General features: G+C 28.2%; 2 protein-coding genes across 3 annotated transcripts; both read right to left on the reverse strand.

Moving 5' to 3' along the window:
* Nucleotides 1-671: 671 nt before the first annotated feature.
* On the reverse strand, nucleotides 672-4,587 carry LOC128391177 (lysosomal-associated transmembrane protein 4A-like). The gene is made up of 3 exons (XM_053351025.1): nucleotides 4,327-4,587; nucleotides 2,829-3,320; nucleotides 672-1,883 (listed from the first exon to the last, which is right to left on the reverse strand). The coding sequence occupies exons 1-3, from the start codon at nucleotides 4,420-4,422 to the stop codon at nucleotides 1,362-1,364; spliced, it is 1,110 nt and encodes a 369-aa protein (XP_053207000.1). The 5' UTR covers nucleotides 4,423-4,587; the 3' UTR covers nucleotides 672-1,361.
* A 3,138-nt stretch (nucleotides 4,588-7,725) lies between these two features.
* On the reverse strand, nucleotides 7,726-17,732 carry LOC128391285 (probable serine/threonine-protein kinase DDB_G0282963). 2 transcript variants are annotated; one of them, XM_053351140.1, is made up of 6 exons: nucleotides 16,370-17,732; nucleotides 15,736-16,277; nucleotides 11,382-11,510; nucleotides 11,197-11,275; nucleotides 10,981-11,091; nucleotides 7,726-7,992 (listed from the first exon to the last, which is right to left on the reverse strand). In XM_053351140.1, the coding sequence occupies exons 1-4, from the start codon at nucleotides 17,439-17,441 to the stop codon at nucleotides 11,273-11,275; spliced, it is 1,746 nt and encodes a 581-aa protein (XP_053207115.1). In that variant the 5' UTR covers nucleotides 17,442-17,732; the 3' UTR covers nucleotides 7,726-7,992; nucleotides 10,981-11,091; nucleotides 11,197-11,272. The 2 variants fall into 2 exon arrangements, with proteins under 2 accessions (XP_053207115.1, XP_053207113.1); XM_053351138.1 differs by having other exon boundaries at nucleotides 11,197-11,510.
* Nucleotides 17,733-27,575: the final 9,843 nt, after the last annotated feature.

Below are 27,575 nucleotides of genomic sequence, written 5' to 3' on the forward strand. Positions count from 1 at the left end.
AAAAAATTCGTCGACAACAGCGACATCTATTATGTGGTTTTCTCACTATCAAGTTGAATGAGAAAATTTTTCAACACTAATTAACATTTAATTGTTGTAATTAATTATCACTGTTTGTTCATTTTTTCCCCTTAAACAATTTAATCAGAGCTTTTTGTTTTCTCAAGTCCAATTAGTATCGTAATGATTTCCTCTTAATTGTTGGAATACAAAATTAAATAATTTGAAAATTTTTTTCTTCCATTGTTGATGATTACTGTTAATTCAACAATTAAGTGACCTATTAACTGAATAAATAGTTGATTTAATTGTTTACTAATTGAAGGGTAAGTGGAAAAGTTTTGATTAACTTTTTTTTTCTCTTCATTTTGTTGATCAACAGTCACAATTAAAATTTGTGTCTTTTATTTTTGTTTACAATTTAATCTTGATCAAAGTGATCAAAGTAAAAGTTAAATTGCAACTTTTGTTTCATTTGATTTTTCAATTATAATAATACAATTAATTTGTTTTTTACTCTAGCAATTTACCTTGCGAATCAACAATAATTAGGTTAATTAACTTTACAATTAACTATTGTATATATTACATGATATTAATATCTGAATGATTATTATTACATCAATATATATATTAGATTAATTAAATTTTGTTGATTCTAATAATATTAGTTATGTTTTTTTCATCATGAATTAATTAAATTAAGTTAATTTTAAGCATTAAATTTTTTGTTTCTTCTTGTAGTTAATTGTTAACATTACTCTGTAAATTATAAATATAAATTATATATCGTCTCTGATATCTCACTGAAGGCATAACTATTATATTATAATAATTGATTTCATTTAATTATGTTGGTTGTGCAAATATCTGGGAAAGCAATTAGTTAATTAATTGGATGACGATGATGATGTTCATGTTGATGATGATGATGATGATCAAGATGATGACCAGAAATGATGATAGTAGTTAAGTCCACTCTGCTTGATTAGTGTTTAAATGGCAGAAAAATTAAAATTTTTTTCTTCTTCTTGTAATTTGTTGACTTAAAAACTTATATATACTTTTTTTTTCACCAGAGGATATTAGTAATTAGTGTAGATTAATTAATCATAATAATATTTGTTTATAATAATGATAAGAATTAAAATCAGCTCATGGTTGTGGTTTGTTTTTGTAGCATTTATCCTCTTGTCTTTGACTTTCTCGCTTTCTCTCCGCCTCTCTCACTTTCCTTGTGAAGGGTGGGAGAGGTAAATGAAGAGACATGAAGAGAGAGAGAGGTAGAGTAAGGTGGGTATATTGGAAGGCGGTGGTAACAATTTGATGAAAGGAGTTGAGGCTCATGGCTTTTAATTCAATTAACTGGAGTCATTGGTGGTGGTGGTGGTTGTGTGGGTGGTGGTTGTATCACATGTTGAACTTGAATTATCAATATTGGTTCCACCGACATCATGATTACTGGTCAATTGATAACTTGAATCGTAATTTGAATCATTTTGGCTGCTTGGAGGATGATGACTAGTTGTCGTCTCACTAAATGAACTTTTATCAGCTGAACATTTCTCTGAAGATGAACCTTTATTATCTTCACCTGATCCTGAAAGCTGATTAACATTATGATAATCATTAGTTTGAAGGTGAGATGAATTATTAAAATGATGCTGTTGTCCCTCTCTTATTGTATTATTATGTGAATCCGTTATCGTTATTGGTTCAGTTACGCTTGTGATGTTATTGTTAACTTGATTTTCTCCAGGTATCATTTGATAGTTTTTAATTGCTGAATCATAATCTGGTGGTGGATTCAGTTTGGTTGCAGTTTCATAATCAGGAGGAGCCATGGCACTGGGAGTTGTGACAATCTCAGAGGGAACAGTTATCTAAATAAAAGAGAAAAAAATAAATCAATTAAAAGTCAATGAAACAATGATTCTTTTTTTCCATCATGAAAACAATTGAAATAACTGAATTAGCGTGAAAACAAAGAGACATAACTATACCTCTCTCTCATCCTCCATCTTTCAATCATCACTAACTCCATCATCATCATCATCATCATCATCATCATCATGACGAAAGTTGCCCAAGGGTTAAATACTGAGAAACAAATAAAAAAGCCCCTAAGGCTATAAGAAGTAGCCAGAACTTTGAATTTTAGGTTCCGTATGATTATTATGAAGAAAGGGATTTATATTAATCGTAATTAAGTTAATTGCTTCATTTCTATTATCCTACCGGTTCATTCAATGAAGATTCATTCTCTTCATTATTTTCCCTTCATAAGATTTTGTTTTTCTCTTCCTCATCTTTTACTTTTCTGGTTCACCTGAAATAAAGTAGTAACATTCAAATAACAATATAACAATTAAATATTAATAAAAGACTTTAACTTCTTGTCATGATGATGATAATGAGCCTTGGAATTACTCATTCAATAAAGATGAGCAACATTCAGAACTTTCCAGTGAAAACTTTACAATCAATTGCTCAAAATCAGTAAAAATTTGACGCTGAAAACATTTTGTTACATGTAAAGTTGTGAAAAAAAAATCAAACTCATGCAACTTTATTTCCAATCTTAATTAGTCTTATTGTGTGAGTTTCCATCATCATCATCATCATCTTTTTCTCCCTTCCATTGTTTATCTAATTTGTTATGGTTCCTTTGTTTTTTTCATTTATATAACTTCCTGTTAACGGTGGAAGAGGTTATTGTTATTTCTCAATTGTTTACTAACAAGTTTTGATGTAAACATTTTATGTAATATAAATTATGATGATAAGATGGACTATGAAATAGTATTGTTATAATGATGATAACTTACCTCAACTCCTCTAAGATGATAAGGTATATGTAAGGGAATAACCGCTTCTTTAAGCTTTAAATAGCGATAACATTTCCATATAACACAGATAAAATATAATTGATAGAGAAATTCAATGAGAGCCATGAAAATGGATGAAGTGTAAGCCGTAGTTGGATCAGATGATGACCATAGGCGTTTCATTTCACCTCCCCAGGTTCTACCATTGGACTCATATTGTGAGATATGAGGTGAAAAGCATAACATGGAAATGGATGCGGGAAGGGAGAAGAAAAAAATGTAAAGTTTAACACCAAAAAAGGGCATCAGGTAAGATGGACGAGATTTCGTTACACCATAGATTAATAGAGCTGAGACAATGGCCATCATTAGACTGACCATCATGTTTAATGAGGTTGTTGTTGATCGATGAAGATCAATCATACGTCTTTCATCTTCATGGTATTGGGTGTAATCCTCGAAGTGTAGAACGATACTCAAAAGAGAAGAGATCTGAAAAGAAAAGAAAAGAAAAGAAAATGATAAAGTTAATCAACTCATTTCGTTACAAGATAGAAAAGGAAACAATTGAAAATGAATAACAGAACAAGGAGCTGATTCAGATTATCCATAAAATCTTAATAACTAGTAACACTTTTTTGTTCTGCCAAAAAAATATAATAATCAAGGTCAATCTCAGATGATCATCAAAATCTGAACTTGAACAAAATGTTATATTTTAATTGGTGCGTGTGAGTATGTGTACTTTGAACAGAGTATATTTCGTATTTAGTTATCAATCGTTTTCTATCCCCTTTTTATGTTTTGTCTAATCCATAAAGAGTATACACTTTGAAGCCATAGCAACTTAATAACAGTCTATATAAAGGTAATAAATAATAATAGAAAAGTGAGAAATATGATCTAACTGAGAGAGAGAGAGAGGGAGGGAGATATGGAGAGATAGTCTCCAGCAACGAAACAATGATGTAAATCGTAAATGAATTAATGTATAACAATAATAATATATACTAGAGAGAGGGAGAGAGAGAATCAATCTCATAGAATAATAAAAAATAAAATAAAAAGGCTCTTTCATTCAGAGATACGGTTATATATTTTTTATTGAATCTCTTCAATCAATGATGATCATCATCATTATTTAATCATTTGTGATAAAGACTGAAATTGTTGATGGTAGTTCACAAATCAACTAAGAAAATCAAATATTTGTCATCTATTCTCACGGTAATAATGATGATATTATTGTTTATCTAAGAGGCTTTAAGGTGAGGTCTCAATTAAGGTTTAAAGAGAATAGAAAAAAAAAATATTCTCTTGACCAAAATTTTGGAGAAGGGCAAAAAATTCTCTGGATTATGATTGGATGTCTGTCTTTTTGTTTCATTAAGGTGGTATCTTAATTGTTAAGTGTTAATCATTCGGAATTGTGATTAAGTTGGGTAAAGAAAAGGTAAATTAAGATTATCTCACAAGGATAGGAAAAGGTTAAACTTACCAGATGAATAAAGCCAATAATCAGTGAGGTGGGTTGAACATGGAGACAGAGACAATGAGAGTATCTTTCAATACTCCGGGTATCAATATTCATCATGGTGAGAGACTGATTAAAACACCAACATACACATAAACAGTGATTATATTAGTAGGTATATACACACACAAACCAATAAATTACGAACGGAAAATGAAATTAAATAAAAACATGAAACAAGAACTAAAAATGATCAAGTGAAAATGGAAAAACCAAAATGAAAACAAATCGATTTGTCATAAAATCTTTTCCTCTCACCAATAGATGGCGCACATTCATTCAAATTGGAAAAAAGTTCCTCAATCCTGTCGACATCTATTGGATTATTTATCAACTAAAAACGATGAATGAATTTTCAGTTAATACCTTAGAATTGATATTTCAATAATTTTATCGCCATCTGATAAATTTCAGCTCGTGGTAAATTGTATTTCTCTAGATGATGAAGTAAAAAGTATCAATTTGGAAAAAATAAATGACATTTTGGAAAAGAAATACAATTAGAAAGAAATTAGTTTATCGACAAGTATTTATAATGACAGTAAATGGTTTGGACTATTATCTAAATATGATGATGATGTTAAAGATTACATATTGTATTATGATTATCATGTTGATGGAGATGATTAAGGTTGATGATAAAAAGAACTTATTTTCTAAATTGTGGGTTTTTAAAGTGAATATTAAAAGGAAGATACAGAAAGAAGAGAGAGAGAAAGAGGGAGAGAGTGAGAGCAAAATGATTCCATTATCATGAGCATTCAATTAATGGGCTCATTCAGTTGATACAAATCGTTAGAAAATTTTTTTCCTCTTCCTGATTTCGAACTGAAAATCGAGATAACCTGAATTATGATGAAAAACCATCAAGTGCATCTGTTTCATGGACAAAAATATGAATAAAACAACAAGAGTAAGAGAAACAATTTTTTTTCCTCATCCTCATCTTTGATTCATCTTGAAAACCACCAACAGCCAACACCCACCAACTCCCACTTATCATCATGATAATCACAATGATCTCTATCACCAATGATGACAAAAGTGAATCAAGGTGTTAAATTGAAACAATGATAATAGTAAAAGACGATAACTTTAGTGAGGGAGAGAGAGAGAGAGAGAGAGAGAGAGAGAGGAGCAAAAAAATGAATCGACATTATCGTTGATTATTATGATGATGATGATGAACAAATGTTATCCCATCAGAATGAAAATTTAATTCAATATGATAAAAAAAAAGTGATAAAATAGAAATCAACCAATGAAAGTTAACAAAAGATGATGAACAATCATCATCATCCATTGAATGATGATAATTTTTTCATCTTTCTCTGAGACTTTGATAACCTTTAAAAAGATGATAACAAGATGATGCTGATGATAAACAACAAAAGTCATGAAAAAAACAAACTCATAGTAAAAAACTTCATATAAACTGAATGAGAGAGAGAGAGAGAGAGAAAGACAAAGAGGAAGCGGAAGGGATGATATTAGAAGGAAAAAAAGAGAGACAAGAGTTACGATGATGAAGATAAGGATGAAGATGAAAAACTGTTCAGTTCTCTGTCTCAACCAGCTGACGGTCATTTCCATTTATATGGGATTAACATTAGACAATAAGGTAGAAAGTAATATATTCCTCATCATTCCCACCCTCATCATCATCATCATCATCCTCATCCTCATCATTCATATATAATAATAATCATCATCTCAATTTACTTCTTAACAATCTCATCAACCATTTAACCCATCATCATCAAAGTAATAATAATAATAATCATAATAATAATAATCTAATTCAATCACAGTTATTATTATTACCACCCCAATGGATTCAGTTATCATGGTAATAATAATTTTCCCACTCCCACTCGCAAGGTTCATAATATGTTATATATTATTGTCAAATTATTACCTAATAACTTTTTCCAAATAATTTTCTATAGGTAACAATTTAAATCATAATCATAATCAATGATCATAATAATAACAATAATCATAATCATCATCATCAAATTGATTGTATTCACCTTAAATTGTAATATTTATCATTATTATTGCTTGATTGTTATTATAAGGTTACCATTGATATAATATTATTTTTTTTTGCAGTTGATTGTTGATCATTATCTTAATCATTTGTATAAATTGTATCATGGTAATTTAAATTGTGTGTGTGTGTTAAATTAATCTGGATTTAATTGTTGGCTTAACTTTTTTCTGCTGCTTTATTGTTATCATAATATAATGATAATCAAACCGTTTGATGTTTTAATCAAAATCAATTTTCAATTTTAAGGTTACATTTGTTATTATTGTGCTACCTTTCAACAATCAATCAATTGTTATCATTTACAATTAGTGTTAATTTGGTAGTTTTTTTACCTTTAGTCTCGCAACATTGGTGCTAATGTAATAAGGTGAAAAAAAAGTGGCAACAAATGTCAGCACCAATGTGATAACCTTTTTTATTAGAACCAAAAATCGATGTGACAACTTAATCGTTATCGTTTAACAATCAATTGAATCAAAAGGTTTTCGATCGGGATTAGATTCGCTTGATTATCGGTGATAACTTTTTGCTTTTTTACCTAAACTCCCACCCTCAAGTAGGAGGTGGGATAGATGTTCACCTTGATGGAAAAACCCACCCACCTTGAGAGAGAGAGAGAGAGGATGAGGTGGGTCTATGGTTTAAATGTACTTTTGTTGCTTGATAATAAATGGAGACATCAAAAGGCTCGTTAATATCCAATGGGAAAAGTTAATCTACACAAAGAGGGAGAAACCATTTAAATTGTAATAATTTCTTAATCACCGATTGATATTATCATTGTAATAATCATGTTTGTCTTGGTTGACAATCAACACGTTTGTAACAATTAACATTGTTGATTTGTTAACAAAACCACCACAACAATCAAAGACGTTATAACAATTTCATGGTCAAACTTTTTACTATTTAACAAACTTTTTGTTATTATTATTATTATTCTGATCCTTTAATCATTACGATTAGTCTTATGATTATCATTATCATGATATATAAGATTTGTATCAATTGATTGTTGCTATTTGGGCTGTGAGATTGACAATTGTATTAAATTGAGTTGTTAAAAATTGGTAATAAATTGTAACAGATTCAATTTGATTGTTGTTCCAATCAGAATGTACCTTTGATTGTTCATATTGAATTTGCAATTTGATTAACTATTTATCATTAACTAATCAACCAAACCTAAATCAAATTGTTAACTTCATTGATTGATTGATTTTGTTTTCATTATTAGTTTTTGATTTGTTGTTTAAATTGTTTAATCTAAGGAACAGCAATCAAATTTAATTGTTGACATCGTCTCACCTTAATTTTTTTTTATTTGTAAAATCAGTTTAATTGAATCAGCTATTAAATTAATCATTTACAGATTACAGTTTAATTGTAATAATAATAATAATATATTGATTGTTGATTGTTGATTTACATTTTTACAACACATTTTACAATTAGTATTGAGGTTTTTACTTTACAGTAATTAAGTTAATTGTGACAGTTAATGATGGTACTGATGATGACAATTAAATCCAATTGTTGCAGCAATTATCCGATTGTTTATCAATCCATTGCATCTGATTATGAAAAAAAAAATTGAATCAATTAGAATAAAAAAAAACAGTATTAGTTACAATTTAATCATCAACAATCAGTTTAAAATTAATAGATTGTGATTAAAATGATTCCAAGTAATAGATGTTAAACTAAATTAAAAAGTAAATTGAATAACATGATTAGAAAGCAATTAAAAGTGATGACTTGATTTGCTCGCGGGTATTTTGCTATTTCAAAGTTAATAAGACTTTTAATCAAAATCAATAATATTATGATTAACTGATTGTAAATATACAATAAGATAGCTACAAGCATCTTATAATCATAACAATTTAAATTGTGTAAAATCATTGAAACGAAATTGGCAAAGTTTGATAAGCCTCAAAGGTGAAGCTATAATATGATAACTAAATCAATTCCATTGATTGTAAACAATCAAATCACCTTGATAACCAATAGTAGAGAAGATGATGACGAGAGAGAGAGAGAGAGAGAGAGAGAGAGAGAGAGAGATTCTTTTCATCTTTATCTTCATCTTGTTGCTCTTTTATCAATGTTGCCCGAAGCATGTTAGCCATTGATACTCTTTACCTGCATCTTGATACGAGATTGAGTTTCAAGTAGATAATTTTTTCATTCTATTCACCTTGATTTCTAATACTTAGAGTAAACATTTCCACCATAGACTTTACACCTTTGGCACATCAAGACGCTCACTCACACATCTCAATGGTTACTGTTTGTAACAATCAAATCAACTGGATAAACATCATTCAGATGCCCTTAGGGTAAGTATATGTTTCAGGTAACAATCAACAATCAACTTGTCAACCTCATAATTGTGATGATAATTGGATTATCTTTTTTTTCTCCATTGATGAAGAAAAAAAAATAGATTATCTTTTAAATGATAATATCATTATGGTTATACACCTTTAAGAAAATTAGATTCTGGAAACAATCAACAGAATAAATCTTGAATTGATTATGTTTACATTAGAAATGAAAGGTTTCTTTGTTAATTGTTAACTAGTTAATCATTTAATTAATGGTCTAAAACTCAATGAATATCATTTTCAACAACAAATGGACTAGAAAAGTAAACAAAACTTGAAAAGTTGTAACTTTATCCCAATAGATTCACATTTCCTCTTCCGGCTCCTCCCTTTTTCTTACATCCTAACGCCTCCTTTTATCCCTCCCACTACTCAATCATCATCCTTATCATCATCATCATCAGTATGCCTACAAAACAATATCAATAAAAAGGTTGATAAGAACAAAATAAAAAAAATATTATTCTGTTGATAATGATCCTGATTCTTGGGGATAAATTGATGATGATTATCATGATGATTGTTCAACTGGCAATTGATTGCTCGGCTAAATTGTTAATAAAAGTGTGAATGAACATTGAGTGTATTTGTAAATCATCATGGAAAAAATTTCCAATAGAAAAAAAGTTCTATTTTTGTTTATTCGAAACAGAAAGAAACTTTCCTTTGATCACTTCGATATATTAACATTATATTGATTTCTATTCATCCCACCTACTATTACACACCCCATGAAATATTATTCGGGAATAAAAGAAAAGAAAGAAGAAATGTTCTTAGAACATTTTAGAATAATAATATTATGATATATCCAATGGAAAGAAGATAAGTAAGAGATTCGAATTTGATCTTTCGATTCGAAAACTCTCTCTCTCTCTCTCTCTCTCTCTCTCTCTCTCTCTCTCTCTCTCTCTCTCTCTCTCATCTTTCGTATCCCATGATTTCAATCTCGAGTAATATTATAAAGCTCACATAAGATTAGAATCTAAATTGTTATTAATATTTTTCGATAATATTGAATTCGAGGAAATGAAAAAGAGAAAGAAAAAATTAATTCGATCTCAATAATAATATGTAACCTTTCACTCCCAGACCGTTGATTGTTGATCAAGTATTAGATTTAATTTCCAATTTCATCTATTAATTGTTTGATTATCTAAGTGTTTAATTAACATAATTCATTGAGTGTTAGTTTTGATTGAGGTAAATTGATATTGTGGGAAATTTATTCCGACCTCAAGTCCTTATATTTTTATCAAATTTTCATTGAATAATATTATCAATGAATCTAAACACGTGACTGTGCATCTTCATCCTCATCCTCATCCTTATCCTCATCATCATCAGATGATAATAACAATGAAAGTTATGTTATTGTCATTCAGTGGTTTCCATGATAATATTATGCTAATTGTTTATCATTTAATCATAAGCTATTTTATATTGATTATCTTGGGTAATTGTTGATTTAATTGATTATTCATTTCATTGAAGATCAAATTCAAATCAAGTTAATCATCTCGATCGTTAATTACAATTAACAATCTTGTCAACTACATCTGTCTCTTCAACATTAAATTTAATCATCATGTTAATGTAACATGATGATTATATTTTTTTTTCTCGTATTATTTGAATGATCAAGTTAATCACTTGCAACATTAGCAATTAAAGCTTTGATCAACATGATTAATAATAAATTAAGTACAATTAAAAGTTATCGTTAATCAGTTAGCACGTACTTCGTGTTTTAATAGTAAGAAAAAGTTAATTGTTAAATTGTAACCAGATAATATAATTTGATTGTTATCTTAATGATAACAATTAACTCTTATACAATCTGGTGTTTGTTTTTAATTTACTAATTCACTTTTGGATTAGTTAATTGTGAGATAATAAATGATTTATTTACTTTCATGAGTCTAAATTTTAATTTCCCTTAACCTTGTAGTTGGATAATCAAATCAATCATAATTTAGAAACTCAACAAAAACAATTGTAATTGTACTTTAATTGCTACAATTAACATCATCTATATCTGTATCTGTCTCTGTATATGTTATCTGTCATTGATACAACAATTGCCTAACATTGAAATAGTAACTCATTCATTGTATCCTAGAAAACAATTAAATTGTGAATGTTAATCATGATTAACTTTTAATTTCTTACCTTTAAATCATCATTAATTAAACAGTAACATCCAGGTGAGTGGGTTTGGTATTACAATTAAGGCGTAGATAAGATTAACCAAAAGTTAAAACGGATTCAATTGTTATCCAACTATTAATAATAGATTAAGATGTTCAATAAAAAGTAAAAGGTTAATTGTAGATTTGTTTATGGATATAATTTAATTAGTCGTTGATTGATTGATTGATTTCTTACCTGGATGATGATTAAACATCAGTGAATCTTTCAATTGAATGTTTATGTTGGTGTTTAGAGTGTTTTCCTTGTGTAACTACTGCAGAGGATGATGAGGTGCAAGAGTGGGAAGAGGAGGAGGAGGAAGAGGAGGAAGATGATGATTTAGTTGAAGATGATTTCAATTTAGATTCATTTGCACCCACATCAGTTAAATCCGGATTAGGATTATTCTTGGTGGGAAGTGTTTGCTCTCGAGATCCACCATGGGATAATAATTCACGTTCTTTTGAATTTCTCCATTTCATCCGACGATTTTGAAACCAAATCTTAACCTATGGACAATTAACAAAAGTAAAACTTAATTATCTTGACCAACTATCGGCAATGATTAGTTAATTACTCAGTTTCTCTTGAGAAGTGACAAAAATAAATCTAATACATCTTAACATTGAAAAGAGTCAAATCAATTTAACAATTAGATTGAGATTGAAAGTGTCAATTCAGTTGGTTTGTTTTTGTTTCTTAATCACTACAATCAAATAACAAAGTTTCATTCAAACTAATTATCTAATTGCAATGATAAATAGCAAATTAATTGCAATTCAAAGGAGGGTTTCCAGTTGAAATTAAATGTTCAATAATCAACTATTTAAAAACACCAACAACATTCAACCTCTCAAACGATTTGACCTGAGATCGGGTATCCTAAAGATGGAGAGAGAGAGAGAGCGATTAAGATGATAATGATGATAAGAAGAGGAAGATAAAGTTAAAAACAAGATGATAAAGGTGATGAGATGATGATGATAATAATAGCCCTACCCAATATCATCTACAACATCTTAATCATCAAATGATATCATTTATATGATATGTTAATTGTTGGTAATAGAAGAAGGAAAAAAAAAGTTTCTCTCACTCATTGTCATTGAGGGAAACATGATGATGATGATGATGATTTATCTTCATCATCCTCATCAAGTTAAGGTGATGAGAAGTGAATTGGAGATGATTAGATGATTATGATTACGAAAAGCAAAGTAAACAATCAAATCTAAATGGTAACAAAAATGAAAACAAGTTACATGCTATTAACCATTGATACATTACCACGATAACATTGAAATAGTTGAACAATTAACTTTAATCTGTTCAATTTATTACATTGATTATGATCGGGAATTGATCAATTTAGGGTGAGATCACTTTAATATTTCATAATAATCATTTATGAAGATGATAATGATTATTTATCATCACAATGATATTAATTTCTGTTTTAATCACTGCACACAAATTGGAGGATAAAGTTTCCACTCGATGTTGAGCCTCAATTTTTGGGCCTCAGAATTTTGAACAAGTGTATTTAGCACCAATATTAAAGGTCACTATTCGTGTTAGAGCCGCGAGTCACGTTAACGATGAAGATAAAGATGAAGATGAAGATGAGGATGAGGATGAGGATGATGAAGATATCAACAAGATGATCATCAGTAGTAGTTAACTACTCATGATGATAGGAAGATAATGATTACATATAAATCATTTTTCTAAATGGTATCAGTTTCTCACAATTTGTCTTAACCATTTATATAATTATCGTTACAATTAACAATCATAATTTAATCATCATTCAATCATCTCTCTCATCATCTTATTTACTTTGTGATTCCCTTTGCATATCAATCATCATTGTTTAAACAATTAATTTGTTTACTAATTTGATTTGGTTTATTCAACAATTTAACAAAAGTAAAAAGTTTTTTTTCATTTGGTTTACATTTTAATTTGATTTTAATTTCATTTTCTTAATCATTACAATTTAATTGCAATTAAACTCATCGCTACTTTAGATTTTATTTTGAATTGCTGTTTGTTTGTTGTTAAACAATTAACAACAATTTAATGTGCTTATTATTACATTTGATAGTTATAATTGTGATTAAGATTAAGATTAATTGTTCTGTAAATTAAGTTTCTATCATTTTTAATTGTCTTTTGGTAACAACAATTTACAATTTCATCACTTTTTCATCAATTTAATTTAAATTGATTGATTCAAATGTAATCACTTTTTTCCCAGTCAACAATTAACTTAATTGTGTTCAACTGGCAAACCCTTTTTACTTAATTGTCGATATTCATCTAATTTTTAAATTGGAATAATGAGTTTTTATTAATTGTTCGTATTAATTTGATTACTTTTATCGGGTCAATCGATTTAATCGATAGAAATAAATTTATGATTTATTGGAAATTTATGATCAACTAATTATCATCAACATCGGCAATTAGCATAACCTTTAAATAGCCTGAGGGTATTGATTGGAGTTTTTAATTTTTCTATTGAAAAAGAAAAAGAAAATTTTTTTCCCAAAATTTTTCGTTCTTATTTCCATAATTTAAATTAGTAATAATCATGATAATTACTCATCTTAATTGTGATAATAATCATAAATTAAATTGTATTAACCTTAAAGCTATTAAGCAATAACAATTTACTAATTGGTTAAAGCTAATGAAACAATTATGATGACAAGGAAAGGGAGAGAAATTAAATTGTCGCTTTAATTATCATCACAATCGTTAACTTGATATTTTCATCATTTATTCAAAAGTGTAAACTAATTGCTCGCTAATTAACCTGTAATTAGTTGTGATCAAGTTGATTGAAAGGTAACAATTAACTTTTTATTTGCTCTTCTGTTTAATTTAGTTACAAAGTTTTAATCATTTTCTTAGAAAAGAAAACAATTAATTTAGTAAACTAAATTCGAGTTATTAATCGAACTAAGATTCGAAACAATTTTATAAACTCAAAGTTCGATTTCGATTATCAAATGTTCTAATAGGTAAAAAAAGTTTTCGAACTTGAATCAATCGATCCAATTAGAAATATTAATAGATCGATTTTCGATTTTGACATCGATTATTTCTTCTTAAATTTTCATCATTTTCTTTTAATTAATTAATTGTGCGAGAATTAATTGTTTAGATTCATTTTCTATCATTGAATAATTGAATTTAATCATGATTAACAGTGTTGGTGGTCGTATGATCATTTACCTTGATCAGTTATCAACTAATTGATTTCCTTTAATCAAGATTAATAATCTTAAATGAAAGTAAAACAATCAAAAGGTAATCAAAATTGAAAGAAATTTTTTTTCCACAATCAATTGATGATTAAACTAATGAAGAGCAGAAACAAAATTAACAATCAATTGATTGAATGAATCTCAACTAAGCTCATGAATAATGTGATGAAAATAAAAAACAAACTGAATAAAATACTAATTGTTGATTGTGAAGATGAAAATTGCTTGAAGCTTTTAAGCTAATCATTGATTACCATTGATGATGATCAAGGTTAATCAAAGGTTAATCAACAATCGAGTGAAATATAATCAGCGACATTGATTATCCATCACAAAGTTTATCAAATGAGAAGAGGAAAAAAATCAAAACTCTCTCTCTCTAAGGGTAAGTCAAAGTTTCTTAATTAATTCCTAAATCAGGTAATTGCTGATTTAATTAATAGAAGAAGAAAAAAAATTAAATCTAAAGGTAACAATCAATTGATTGTGTGTAAGTTTCAAGTCCAATCAACTTATTATACAAAAAATCAACGATTGCCTTTGGGTTATCATCTTAATCATCATGAAAACCTCACCCATTAATATGGAGCCTTGGACATTACATATATTAGCGAAAAAGAAATAAAAAAAAGTTCTAACTCGAAAATGAAAAACTAGAACTAAAATCGATCATGATAATAATTATCTCTCTCATGATTTATCATGTAACATGAATTTGAATTGGAAAGTTTTACAAATTCATGTTCCAAAATGAGAATCAGTCTGAATTTCTTACCATAAATGATGAGATGAAAATTGAATTGAAAACTTTTTCATGATTAAAGGTTTTACTTAAATATAAATAATATTATCATATAATCACAATTGACAAAATCAATTCATATGATAATTTAAATTGTTCAGGTTTCATATCATTTATCAACATGATGATTAGATTTTTATTGTTATTGTCAAAATCTAATAAATGTTTACCTTCATTTCAATTTTCATACTCAACACAATTCATATTAATATTTATATTAATATAAATAATCAGATGAAGATGATGATGATGATGAATAATTTCAATTGAATTGATAAATTCATGATCAATAATCAATTTAATCAGTTGAATTAAGCATTCATTGAATGCTGAGGTGAGTGGGAAACAAATTTAAATCATTTTACTGTAATATGATTTAGATGGGAGGAGTAATGTACTTTCATGTAACAGCGATCTGATTAGTTGTTCAATTTGATAAATTGAAGTTGATTGTTGTTGATTGTAGTTGATTGTTGATTCATGATCATTAGAAGACAAGATCAACAATCAATATTTTCATCTATTTAAACACTTTTCTGGCAGAGGAACAAAATTCAATCTCAAAGTTTTTCTCAATCTATTTTTCACTTGGTTCATTGGAAAAGTTTTCTGAATGATGAAAAAAATTAGAAGACCAATTGGAACAATTTGATTTACCTGAGCATCTTTTAATCCTAATTCTTCAGCTAATTTTTTCCTATCAGGTTTGGAGATGTACTTTTGTCCCTGGAAACGTTTTTCTAATCCTTGTCTCTGAGCATCAGAAAAAACCGCTCGTCTCATCATTCCCCTTCGAGGTTTACCTCTTGAACTGGACATCCAGGCCAAAGGATAGCCAAGGGTTAGATTGTTGTGATGATGATGATGAGCAGGATGATGATGTGTTGGATGGTGAGTGTGATGATGACCAGGATGATGGCTTGTAAACAGAGATGATCGCAGGACTGGATTAGCAGGGAATCGAGGATCGTGAATTGAGTCTTTCGTTGATCCTGTTGACCGACCACCACCACCACTGCCATTATTATTATTATTATTATTACTATTACTTGTACCTACAATATTGGCACCTGATGATGATATTGATGAAGATGAAGATGAAGACACTGAATCATTGCGATTTGCTGATGATAACAAACGACTTATACTAAACGCTGGTCTCAATAATTGTGAAGCTTCAACTGGAGATGAATGATAAGCTAAATGAAGGAAAGAAAAAGATTAAGATTAACTAATCAAATGGATGATAAAATTAATCAACTGCCAATAAAATGACGATATTTATGATTACCTGATTGATAAGCTGACCTTTGATGAGCTGGAATTGAATTGGTACCATTAGTTAATGGGTGATGAGCATGTGGATGGTAAAGTTGATGATGATGAGGATGAGTGACACTTGGATGGTGAGGGTGTTGTTGTTGTTGTTGTTGCTGTTGGTGATGATGAGGGTGGTGAGCATGATGATGAGCATGATGTAGTCTCAACATTGAATCACTAAAAGCATCGGTAATATAATGATGATAAAAACTTGCTGCCATTAAATTATTTTCACTATCATTTAGTTTATCATTAAATTTATCTTTTAATGATAATTTATTTGATCCATTGGTTGATAGTAACTGTGATGGTGGTGATGGTGTTGTTGTTGTTGTTGTTGTTGTTGTTGTCGGTGGTAGTGGTTGTGGTGAGTTTGATTTAACTGTAATACTTGACTGACTTGGAATCAATAGTTTCTTATCAAACATCAATGGACTTGATATAATTTTATCCTCATCATCATCTTCATCTTCACGATTACCATTGTTCACAATTAACTCATCTTCCTCTTTAATTCTGTTATTATTATTATGATGATTAGTATTATAATTATCTTCGTTCATCATGATTACATTAGATGAGCAATTAGACAATTCTGAACCATGGGATGAATGGGTTGATGCGGAAGAGGAAGATGAATTGGAAGATGTTGACATTGACAATGGAGGTGAAATTGAACTTGGGATAACTGGATCAGGTGAATGTTGTTGTTTAATTGTTGATGAAATCGGTGGTGACGATGATTTTGATAATAATCTACTAATACTAAATGATAATCGTGTTGATTTAACGCAATTACTTGTATTGGAGTTAATTGTAACCTCATTGTTAACTTTATCATCACAACCAATTTTATTATTATCATTATCCTGTTGATTGTTGGACTCACTATGATTAATAACAATATTTTCAGAGGATTCAATTGATTTAATCTCCTTCTTGTTATTAGTTAAATCACTTTGATCAATGATCAATGATGTTGATCCATTATTACTGGAACATAAACTATCATCAAGCCGATCCTCATCCATAATTAACTCCATGTTAATCTAATTAATAGAAACACAAACAATTAGAGTTGATTATTATTATTGGTTTTGTTTTGGAGAAATAAAAAAAGATTTCAAATTAACACAATCGTGATGGAAATGATGTTTACAAATCAATTGATTAAATTAAGATTAGACAATTATTGTTGTCACTTAATTAAATTAGTTGATTTAATTCACTGGTTATGATGAGGTCACAAAAAAAGGTAATTGTTGTTATTATAAACTTTTTATTTACTTACTAATAAATTGAATATACACTTTCATGGAGTGATCAAGGTAAGAGATGATGGAGATGAAGATGATGAGGATGATGAAAGAGAAAAGGAGAGAGATGTTAAATTATCCAATTCTATTGGCTCATTACATATCAAAATAACTCCTCCCATCATCATCATCATCTTCATCTTCATAACATCCTATTCATATAGGAAAAAACAGTCTCTCTCTCTCTCTCTCTCTTAATCATCATCATCTCATCAACAATGCAATAAATATTTTCAACTCTTTTCCTATCAATCCTAATGAATAATCATCATCACCAGAATCTTCATCCAACTAATTACCATGAAAGTAAATTACGAATCATGAGGAAAGTTTTTTGTTCATCCAAATTTCCAAGATGAATAAAAAAAATGATCAAAAGTCTAATTTAAGTTACAATTAGAGAAAAAAAAATTCAGGATTAGATGATAATGATTATAATAACAATTAAAGTCTCTCACTAATAAAAATTATCAATTATGATGATGAGAGAGAGAAAGAAAAGTTCCAAAGTTATTCATTGGAAATAAATGGAAACAGATGCATGGGACATTCGACATTACATTTAACGGGAGGAGTTTTTTCATCATCATCATCATCTTCTTCTTCTTCTTCATCGAATGTGACTTTTAGATATTCTCTTAAGATTTAGTCGAGTAAAAAAAAAGAGAAAAAAGAAAGGGGAAAATAGAAGATGATGAAAAGAGAAAGAGAAAGAGAGAGATGATGATGAAAATTAGAACTCACAATTGAGTCTGTCCTTGGCATGGATATTATCATTACCCCCTACTATCGAGTCATGGTAGTAACAATCACCCTCATCATCTCCATCCTCATCTCTTTCTCATCATCATCATCATCATGTAACAAGCCTTTTATCAGTCCCATTCAACCGGAGGTTAATAATGATGATAATAATAGTAATCAGTTTTTATTAACTTGGTTTGTTGCCTTTTGTTAATTTCTGTTGACAATGTTCATTATCATTTAATTGGCCAATCAATTAATCAATTAGAACTTTTTTTGCTCCCAATTATCAATATCTGGCTAATCAATTAATCAATTAACTAGTAATTGATTTTACTTTTCATTCTCCATTCAAGATTAATCCATTGAGAGAAATTGAGTTGATCGCAATTAACTTTGATTATCAGTTGGAAACAGTTGATTTTAAAGGTGATTTATTTTACCTGTTAACTTGTTGATCTTCATTTGTCTTGTAACAATTATTATTAATTACTTTTAGTTATTATGATTTGCTGTTGTTGGTGAAAACAATGGTGATTAGTTGTTGTTTAATTTTCCACAATCAAGGTTGATTGTTTGCTAAATTATGTGTTGATTGTATTTGTGTTAACGTGATGATTATGTTACATCTTAATTGTTTTCTATGTTTAATTATTGTAGTTTTTTAGTTTTACCAGAAAAACAAATAATGGGAGGATTTAAATTCATCTTGATTACCTTAAATTAGATTCAGTTGAAAATTAACTTACATTGATTAACAACAATTTAATCATAGGCGTGTGTGTTTATCCATTGTTTATGTATATATATTTATCATCCTCATCATCATGATAATCATGATAATCATTATTAATCTGAAAAGTTAATTAACGATTAAAGAAAATGAATTATGAAAAAAAAGGTAACTGAATATATTTTAATTGCTATTCAACTAATTATTGTTCAGATTAATTATCATGTTGATGGTTTTGTATTTATTGTTATGGATTAACTATCAACATAATCTCAACAATTGTAATTAAGTTAATCGTTATGAATGATCAAGACTCTCAATTCGTGATCTAAATGTAAATATTGAGGTCAAAACTGACCAATGGTCAATTTCTGATCACATTGAGGGTATCGAGTTGTAGCAATTAAAAGTTAATTGTTATCGAGTCAATAAAAGGTTTGGATGATTAGCAGTTGATTTGTTTCCATAAAAATGATAACAATATATGGGAATTTAATAATAATAATTAGTTGATTGGTGGATATGTTTAAAGTGAATAATTAAAGAGGAAGAAAATTTTAACAACAATTAAAAAGCGTTTTTTTTGTTGATTTTAAATTAAATCACGAGGAAAAGTTAACCTTTATTGGAACAATTAAAAAGTAATTACCGTTAACAGAACACACAATCAATTTTAATGATAATTTAATAATCAACAACAACCTTTGATTATGATGATGATAATGATTAAGTGAGTGAAAGAACAATTTAGCAAAAAAAGAAAATTGTGAAACAGATTAACCATGATTAACATAATTTAATTAGATTATTAGCATTGATAGTAATCAGAATTTAATTGAAAAATCAATCAAAAAACCTACAGAGTATCACAAATATCAAATGAAAAGGGTTAACATGTTAATCAATCTGAAAGTGAGTGAACATTGGGAAACCCTGTAAGGTTTATACAGATGATGCTAAGTGATGATAAAATAAAAATGATCTCCATCATCATCATCATCATCTTAATATCATTCAACTCAATGATTAGATAATATAATGTACACACTTTAATAAAGGGGGAGTATGATGAAGGATGCGGATAAAAGATGAGGATGATTTTTATCATCCTCATCCCTCTTTTCAACAAAGTGATTAAATGAGTGATGAAAAAAAATAAGGTAAGGAAACAGCTTGTGGAACATGAATTATAGTGTCATTAAGAGGATGATAATGATGATGAAGATGAAGATTGAGATGGAGATGATAAAGTGAGCTGTTAATATAATCTGTAGATTGTCAGGTGAGTGAGCAAAATGTAATCTTCATCCCAATAAATCAGTGATCACTCATACAGAAGATTAATCTGATTAATCTGAAGCCAATTATTTGATATATAAGTAAATCAGTTAATCGTTACAATAGGTTAACTTAATGTTGATCATAATTGGTTAATTAAAGTAACATTTTTTATTTATCTCGTAAATAAAGGTAAAGAAAAACAAATTTACCGTTAGGATTAACAATTAATACACATTATCCTTAATGATGAATTGTTAATAAGCTTTGAATTAATCAACATTATGATGATTGTTATTATCATACTTTGTTGTTGTTATTGAAAGGGTAATAATAATAATAATAATAATAATCAGGGTAATAATAATAAAAATAATACTAACAATTGAATTGAATTGAATTGAAATACTCGGAAGCTGAAACTTAATGATGTAAGAGATTCAATTTAATGAGCATTGTCACGTTTATTTGACAGATCAGTTCAATGATGATGATAATATAAAAGCGACTTAATTGTCTCGTAAATACTAAACACTCAGAAATCATCATCATCATCATCTTTATCATCGTCATCGTTGTTGTTATCGTTATTATTATCATCGTTTCTGTCATCATTATCATAGTTTGTTTCCTCTTCCTCTTCCTCAGACTTCATGTACACCCATAGATTTATATTGTTATATTAAAGAGATTCATCATCATTTCATCATCTTCATCATCTTCCAATTACTCCCTTTTTTTATCATCATTATCATCCTTTTCCATCTTCTTGTTTTCCAAACTCAAATACAGTGTCAAATACAGAGCATAAGGTTGATTAGATGATTGGATTGGAGGAGAAAGAGGAAAAGTTAAGATGAAGGAGTAATGGGAGTGGCTGATGATGATGATGATGATCATCAATGAATTGAAGGCAATCAAAATGTGCAAGTTTATTTTTTTCTCATATTATTACATCGGATGATGATCAATGAATAATTATCAAGCTAACAATCAAATTAATAACAATTCAAATGAAAGATATGCTCAGTTGGCCCATCACAGAGATGCTCTGAGTATCTGCTTGTGATGGAGGTGGAAAACAAACCATTAACATTTCCAGTTGAAAGAATTGAAAAGTTTTGTCCTGGTCATTTTAATCTTGTCCAAATGAAGATGACAAAATGATGACAAATGAAAAAAGAGAGGGAGAGAGTGAGAGAGAATCACTCGATAAGAAACTTTTTCGTTCTCTATGATCAGAAAGAAACTCAATTTCATGATAATAAAAAACAGAATAACCAGTGTGTAAGGTGCGAATGAACCTACAGGGTAAATCTAAGAAATTCTCTGAGAAATTGAAAAGAAAAAGAGATGAAAATATGATGATGGAGATAAGAAGGAAAAGGAGGAGTGGAAGGTGGGAAGGGATAGAAAAAAAGAGTTCCAAAAGAACAGATTTTTATTTGGAATATAAAAAACCATCAAAAGCATCTGGACAATGATGATGGACATTGAGTGACCATGAGCATTGATACATTTATATACAACAAATAATAATATCAATAATAATAATAGTAACAATAATAATCATGATATAATAATATCAATAATAACCTCCCAGTATTTTCATGGAGAGAGAGAGAGAGAGAGAGGAGAGAGAGGGTGGATTGATAGATGATAAAAAAAGACTGAGACCAGAATAAGATGATAAATGAATTGTTATTAGTTTGATATTGGAATTAGAAGCTAATTCAGTGAAATTCAATGAAATATCATGAATAAAAATGGAAAATTTTAGAAAATGAATCTCTTTCTTTCTTAAAAGTCAACCTTACCTGTAATAGACCATAGATCTTATCTTGACCTTTTACCTGGTTGAGATTAAATTATCTGACCAAAACTTTAGTTTATCAACAATTAACATAATCCGGAAAGACTAAGATTAAATTGAGTTTTAATCTATTGTCATTAGTTAATCTCGGTTAACCTAATACACTTGAAGTTTATGCAAATTAAGCCAAACCCACAAAAATTATCATTATAATTGAAATACAAGATAAACAAACAAAATCAAGATGAACAAGATTAACCCAAACAATTTAAATTATTAACTATGTATTTATTAATAGTTAATCCAAACACACTCACCGATTTTAATAATAACCATAATTATTGATAATAATCAATAATATCATTCAGTTAATATGAAACAATGTTCAATGTTTATTGATAACACAACAAAACTACAAACTTTTTGATTGTCAGCACGTTTTTGATTGCCAACTAATTACCATATAATTAACTAAACACGTTAAGAGTGGAAAGGCTGATAACATATTAGAATAATAATAAAAAAATAGAAGAAAAAAAAAGTTCTAAGCTAAAGTGAGTTCGATAATGGACAAAAAGAGGAAGGAGAAAAAAGTTTCTTCTCATATTAGTAACTAATCCGTTCAATTGAACGGAAAATTGTTACTTATTCTAAGGCTTATCCTCCTCCTCATCATCACAATCATCATCCTCTTTCTTTTGTCATCCTTACCCTAATATGAGGATCGAGAGGTCACTCATTTCCACCTCCTTAGGCCATTGAAATCTCCCGTCAACACGTCAAATACAATATAAAGAAACGCGATTGGCACGTTGAAAGAAAAACAAACTTGACACTTTCTCTTGTCAATTTGAGGATAAATTTCACCAAACTTATTGTCAATTTGAACATATTAGCACAGGAAATATATATTTAAGCACCTTAGCACCTTCATCTTAAGGTCACACAATCAATTTAACTAAATTGTGATCATTGTGCCCAGTTGATTGTTATTGAAACTTTGTTACCCTCTTTTCATTATCATATCAATTCAATTATCACTCTTTAAATTGTTATTAATATTATTATCATTATCATCATCTATATATATATATTTATTTATACAAACTTATCTTAATCATGTTTATTTAAACACAACAATCAAATAATCATAATAATAATAAGATAACCTTAATTGTGGTCATTTGAGATTTAAATTAACTTTCAATCCATCCAATTGTTGTTGGTGGTTAAGTGTGACATGATTAACCAATTTAATCAACACACGAGTTAACAATCAATCAGCTTAATAATATTATATTAATAGATTAATAATAAATTGATTCAATATTAATTATCATTATAATTATTCAGCTTAATTGTTACATCAACACAAAAAAAAACTGTTACCTGAAGCGTTAAAGTGACAACAATTAAGTTTAGTCTAATTAGTGAAGCTTAATTTGTGGGTTCCCTCCTAATTACAATAATGATAATTTAATAATAAAATAACAACAACAATTTACAATCTGTTAACTAAATTAACTTTTAAACAGTTAACTAACCGTTGAAGGGAAACTTTTTTTTTTACTTCATACTAAATTGTATTATATTGTTGGTTGATTATATTTGATTAAAAAGTGTAATTTAATAAATTATCATCATCATGATTTAACCATAATAATAATAATGTTAATCATGATTAACCTTTTACAGGATAAAATCATTGGGTGATTAACAAATTGTTCAAATTTAACTGCAACAATTTAAAGCTAAATATTGAATAGAAACAAGAAAAAAAAATTATTAATATCACATTGAAATGAATGTAATAGTTTTTTTTTTGGTTAATTAAATCATGTTTAACTAATTAGTTATGCTTCTGATAGCTTTTGATGATTAGTTAATTGTTGCTGTGTTTTGTGTTAATCACAATTAACTTGATATCAACAATATTATGTCAAGATTGTTAATCTAATGCAATTTTTTACCTCCCGATAAATTGTTTGGTTAATTGTTGTTATTATATATTTTACCTTCATTTACCTGAATAACTTTTGATGGTAAATCATGTTAATTGTTGTGTTAATTAGTTACGATTATTAAAGGTTAGTTAAATATTAGTTAATTCATTCCACCTTTCAACACACAATTAACTAATTGTTTCAAAGTTAAATTAAAACCTCTTGATGATGATGAAAATGATTGGATGAAAAAAGCAAGGTGAATGTATAAAATTTTTGCCTTAATCTTTTTTCAATCTTGTTGCTTGATTAGCAACTTAATTAGTTTAAATTTTTACATTTACTGGAATTAAATTTAATTTTGTTTTCTCAAAGAGGATGATTATGATCAAGATGAGGATGAGGATGCTAAGGATCATCTTCCCTTCATCATCATCTTCACGAGGTGAACATTTTTTACTCATTAATTATCTTTGCCTCTGACAAGGTAATTGCTATTGAATGTGTATCATGATCATACAATGATGATGATGATGATGATGTTTTCATCATCTTATATTATCATCATGATGATGATTATCAAGTTATCATTAAATTATAGGCTGGTTAACCACACTCACAATATATTATGATTAAATTGTATCTTTCAACACCAATGTTTTCATAGCAATTTCATTTTGATCATGATTAACTTTTGTTATCTTCATAATTAACTTTAATTGTTGTGTAACTTGAAACCTTTAATTATTTTTAATGATTTATATGTATGAAATTTTCAAGCCTGATTGTTAATTCTGGTTAATTGTTATACATTGTAACTGTATGTTAATTTTGTATTGTTATAATGAATTAATTGTTTAAACTGCTATTAAATAAAATGATGAAACTTTTGTTTTCAAGTTGATTAAAACTGTCACCAATTAACAAGCTCACTAATAATAAGATGATTAACTAAAAGTAATTAACTCAATTTTTACCTGTTTATTTGTGTTAATTAGGATGTTTAATTGTCTAAACAATTTGTTAATTATTATTACATAATAAACTCATAACTCTTTCTATCAACTTAAATCAATTAATATCATCTTAATTGTTTCAGTTTGTTTTTTTTTCTTCCAGTCATTATCAAAGTAATTAAATGTTACTAAATTTTTTTCAGCTTAATTTTTCATTGATTGTTAATCTTTAATCACAATAATTTATGTATAAGCTATTTGTACCAATTAAATTAACTAGAGATGAGGATTAAATTGTTAATAGATGATTAAGATGATAAATAATCTGGATCGATATTGAAGATGAGGTAATAACAATTAATCGTTTGATTATCTATCAATAACGATGATAAAGTTTGGATGAATGTTGATTAAGTGATTATATTAATAGTTACATTCCTTTTTGTTTGATCAAAATCATGATGGTAATTAAGATAATAATAATAATAATTAAGAGGTGCAATCAACAATAACAATTAAGATGATAAGTAAACAAATTATGATGGTGATGTTAAATTAAGACAACAATCAGGCAAATGAAAAGGAGCTTCATTGATTTATGACGCCTTATTAATAGTTAATTATAAGTTTAGGAGATGATGAAGATAAGAAGATGATCAGATGATGATGAGGAAGATGAGGAAGATGAGTTAGAACAAAGGAAGAAAAAGAAAATGAGAGAGAAAGACAAAGAGATAAGGTTGATGGAGATGGAGATGATAGAGAAGATATCGAGTGAGCTGTTGCTGCTCCTTTTTTCTTGGATTCATTTTCATCCTCATCTTTTGATGATGATGATGAGGATGAAAAGAGGAGGGTGATGAAGGTTGGATCATATTACTAATAATTTATGGTTATGAATATGATGATCATCAATGATGAAGATCAAATTTTCATCATCTCTCATCTTGAATTAAATTAGTGAACAATAAGCAATACAAACTCTTAATTAACAATCATCAATGATAATCATCAACAATAAGCCCTAAAGGTATCAATCCTGTAAAAATAGACAGATAATGGTAAACAATTTAATCAACACTTATCCAATTGTGATGTTATGTTAATAAATTAAATCAACAACAATTAGAAAAATCGGAAAATAACTTTTTCTGAGTTTCATTTCAATTCTCAATTCAAATACAATTAATATTTTGATTCCAAGGGTGATGATTATTACTATTTACAAACTTTGCGATTATTAGTTATTTCCACTCATTGAATTGATCATGATGATTATGATTAATTAACATGAACAATTAAAGAGTATTATCGATGCTATTAAATCATATAGGTTGATATGATTACCATGGTAACGTTTTCTGTTAATATTGGATAATCAGAAAATGTTATCAGTTCAAGTGTAACCATGATTATTATTAACATGTTACTACTTATCAATGTGTATATATTTTTATATTAACATTATCATCATCATCATCATCATTATTATTAATGCTTGTTCAAAGGGTAACAATATATATTTACCGTTATAATAATAATATCATGTTGACATGAGGTTAACCCATGGTTTATGTATCTGAATGAATGAAACAGCATTTACATTGTAAGTAAATATTTACTCAGCACTTTATGTTTTGATTGTTGACATTTCATTTAGTGATGATGAGTGGGAGTGAGAGATCACTTAACTCATGGTGACTGTGATGATTATTGTTTATCAATGAATTTAATCAATAACTATTGGTTAAACTGTTTCGATTGGGCTTATAATTGTTATTTTTATTGTTCTAGATTTTTATTTTTCATTTATCAGGTAAATTTGATTGTGACGCATATTTGAATATGATTAGTGGATCATTGGTATGATGATGATGATGATGATGATGATGATGAGTGGTAGTTACAATAAGTAACAATGAATTGAATTGATTGAAAATTCATGTAAATATATAAAAAATAGTGAATTTCAAACATGATATTCACAATTTGAATAATCAGAATTTGAAATGAGAAAAGGAAACAACTCCCATGATCTGAACCTACACACACACAACTCATTCAAATCTTATATGTGAGATGAGAGATGAGAGATGAGAGGGAAAAGGAAGTGAAAATGTGTATTAGATTGAATTGATCTGAAGGTGTCTATTACACCGGTGGTAAAGAAAAAGAAAGTGAAATCAAATGAAAACAACATTATTACTTCATGATGATAATGGTGATGATGATGGTGATGTTGAAGTAATAACAGGAAAATGGATTCAGTTGAAAGTTTCAGAGAGAAAATCTCTGAATATGAATACAAGTAATACTTTTGCATACAATATGCAACAGCATCTTCTGTGGTAATGTAATAGATGCAAGTTAAGGATGAGGATGAAAATCTGGAAG

The sequence above is a fragment of the Panonychus citri genome, unplaced genomic scaffold (genome assembly GCF_014898815.1).
Source record: "Panonychus citri isolate SS breed McGregor unplaced genomic scaffold, ASM1489881v1 Contig00134, whole genome shotgun sequence".
Lineage (NCBI taxonomy): Eukaryota > Metazoa > Arthropoda > Arachnida > Trombidiformes > Tetranychidae > Panonychus > Panonychus citri.

Excerpts from the sequence above, each read along its gene's own strand:
- LOC128391285 (XM_053351138.1), bottom strand. The coding sequence starts at position 17,441 with ATGGAGTTAATTATGGATGAGGATCGGCTTGATGATAGTTTATGTTCC. Across the intron at positions 16,278-16,369 it reads AAGGTCAGCTTATCAATCAG|CTTATCATTCATCTCCAGTT; the intron begins GTAATCATAAAT and ends TCCTTCATTTAG. Across the intron at positions 11,511-15,735 it reads TAGGATTAAAAGATGCTCAG|GTTAAGATTTGGTTTCAAAA; the intron begins GTAAATCAAATT and ends AATTGTCCATAG.
- LOC128391177 (XM_053351025.1), bottom strand. The coding sequence starts at position 4,422 with ATGATGAATATTGATACCCGGAGTATTGAAAGATACTCTCATTGTCTC. Across the intron at positions 3,321-4,326 it reads TTATTGGCTTTATTCATCTG|ATCTCTTCTCTTTTGAGTAT; the intron begins GTAAGTTTAACC and ends TTTTCTTTTCAG. Across the intron at positions 1,884-2,828 it reads ATCATCTTAGAGGAGTTGAG|ATAACTGTTCCCTCTGAGAT; the intron begins GTAAGTTATCAT and ends TCTTTTATTTAG.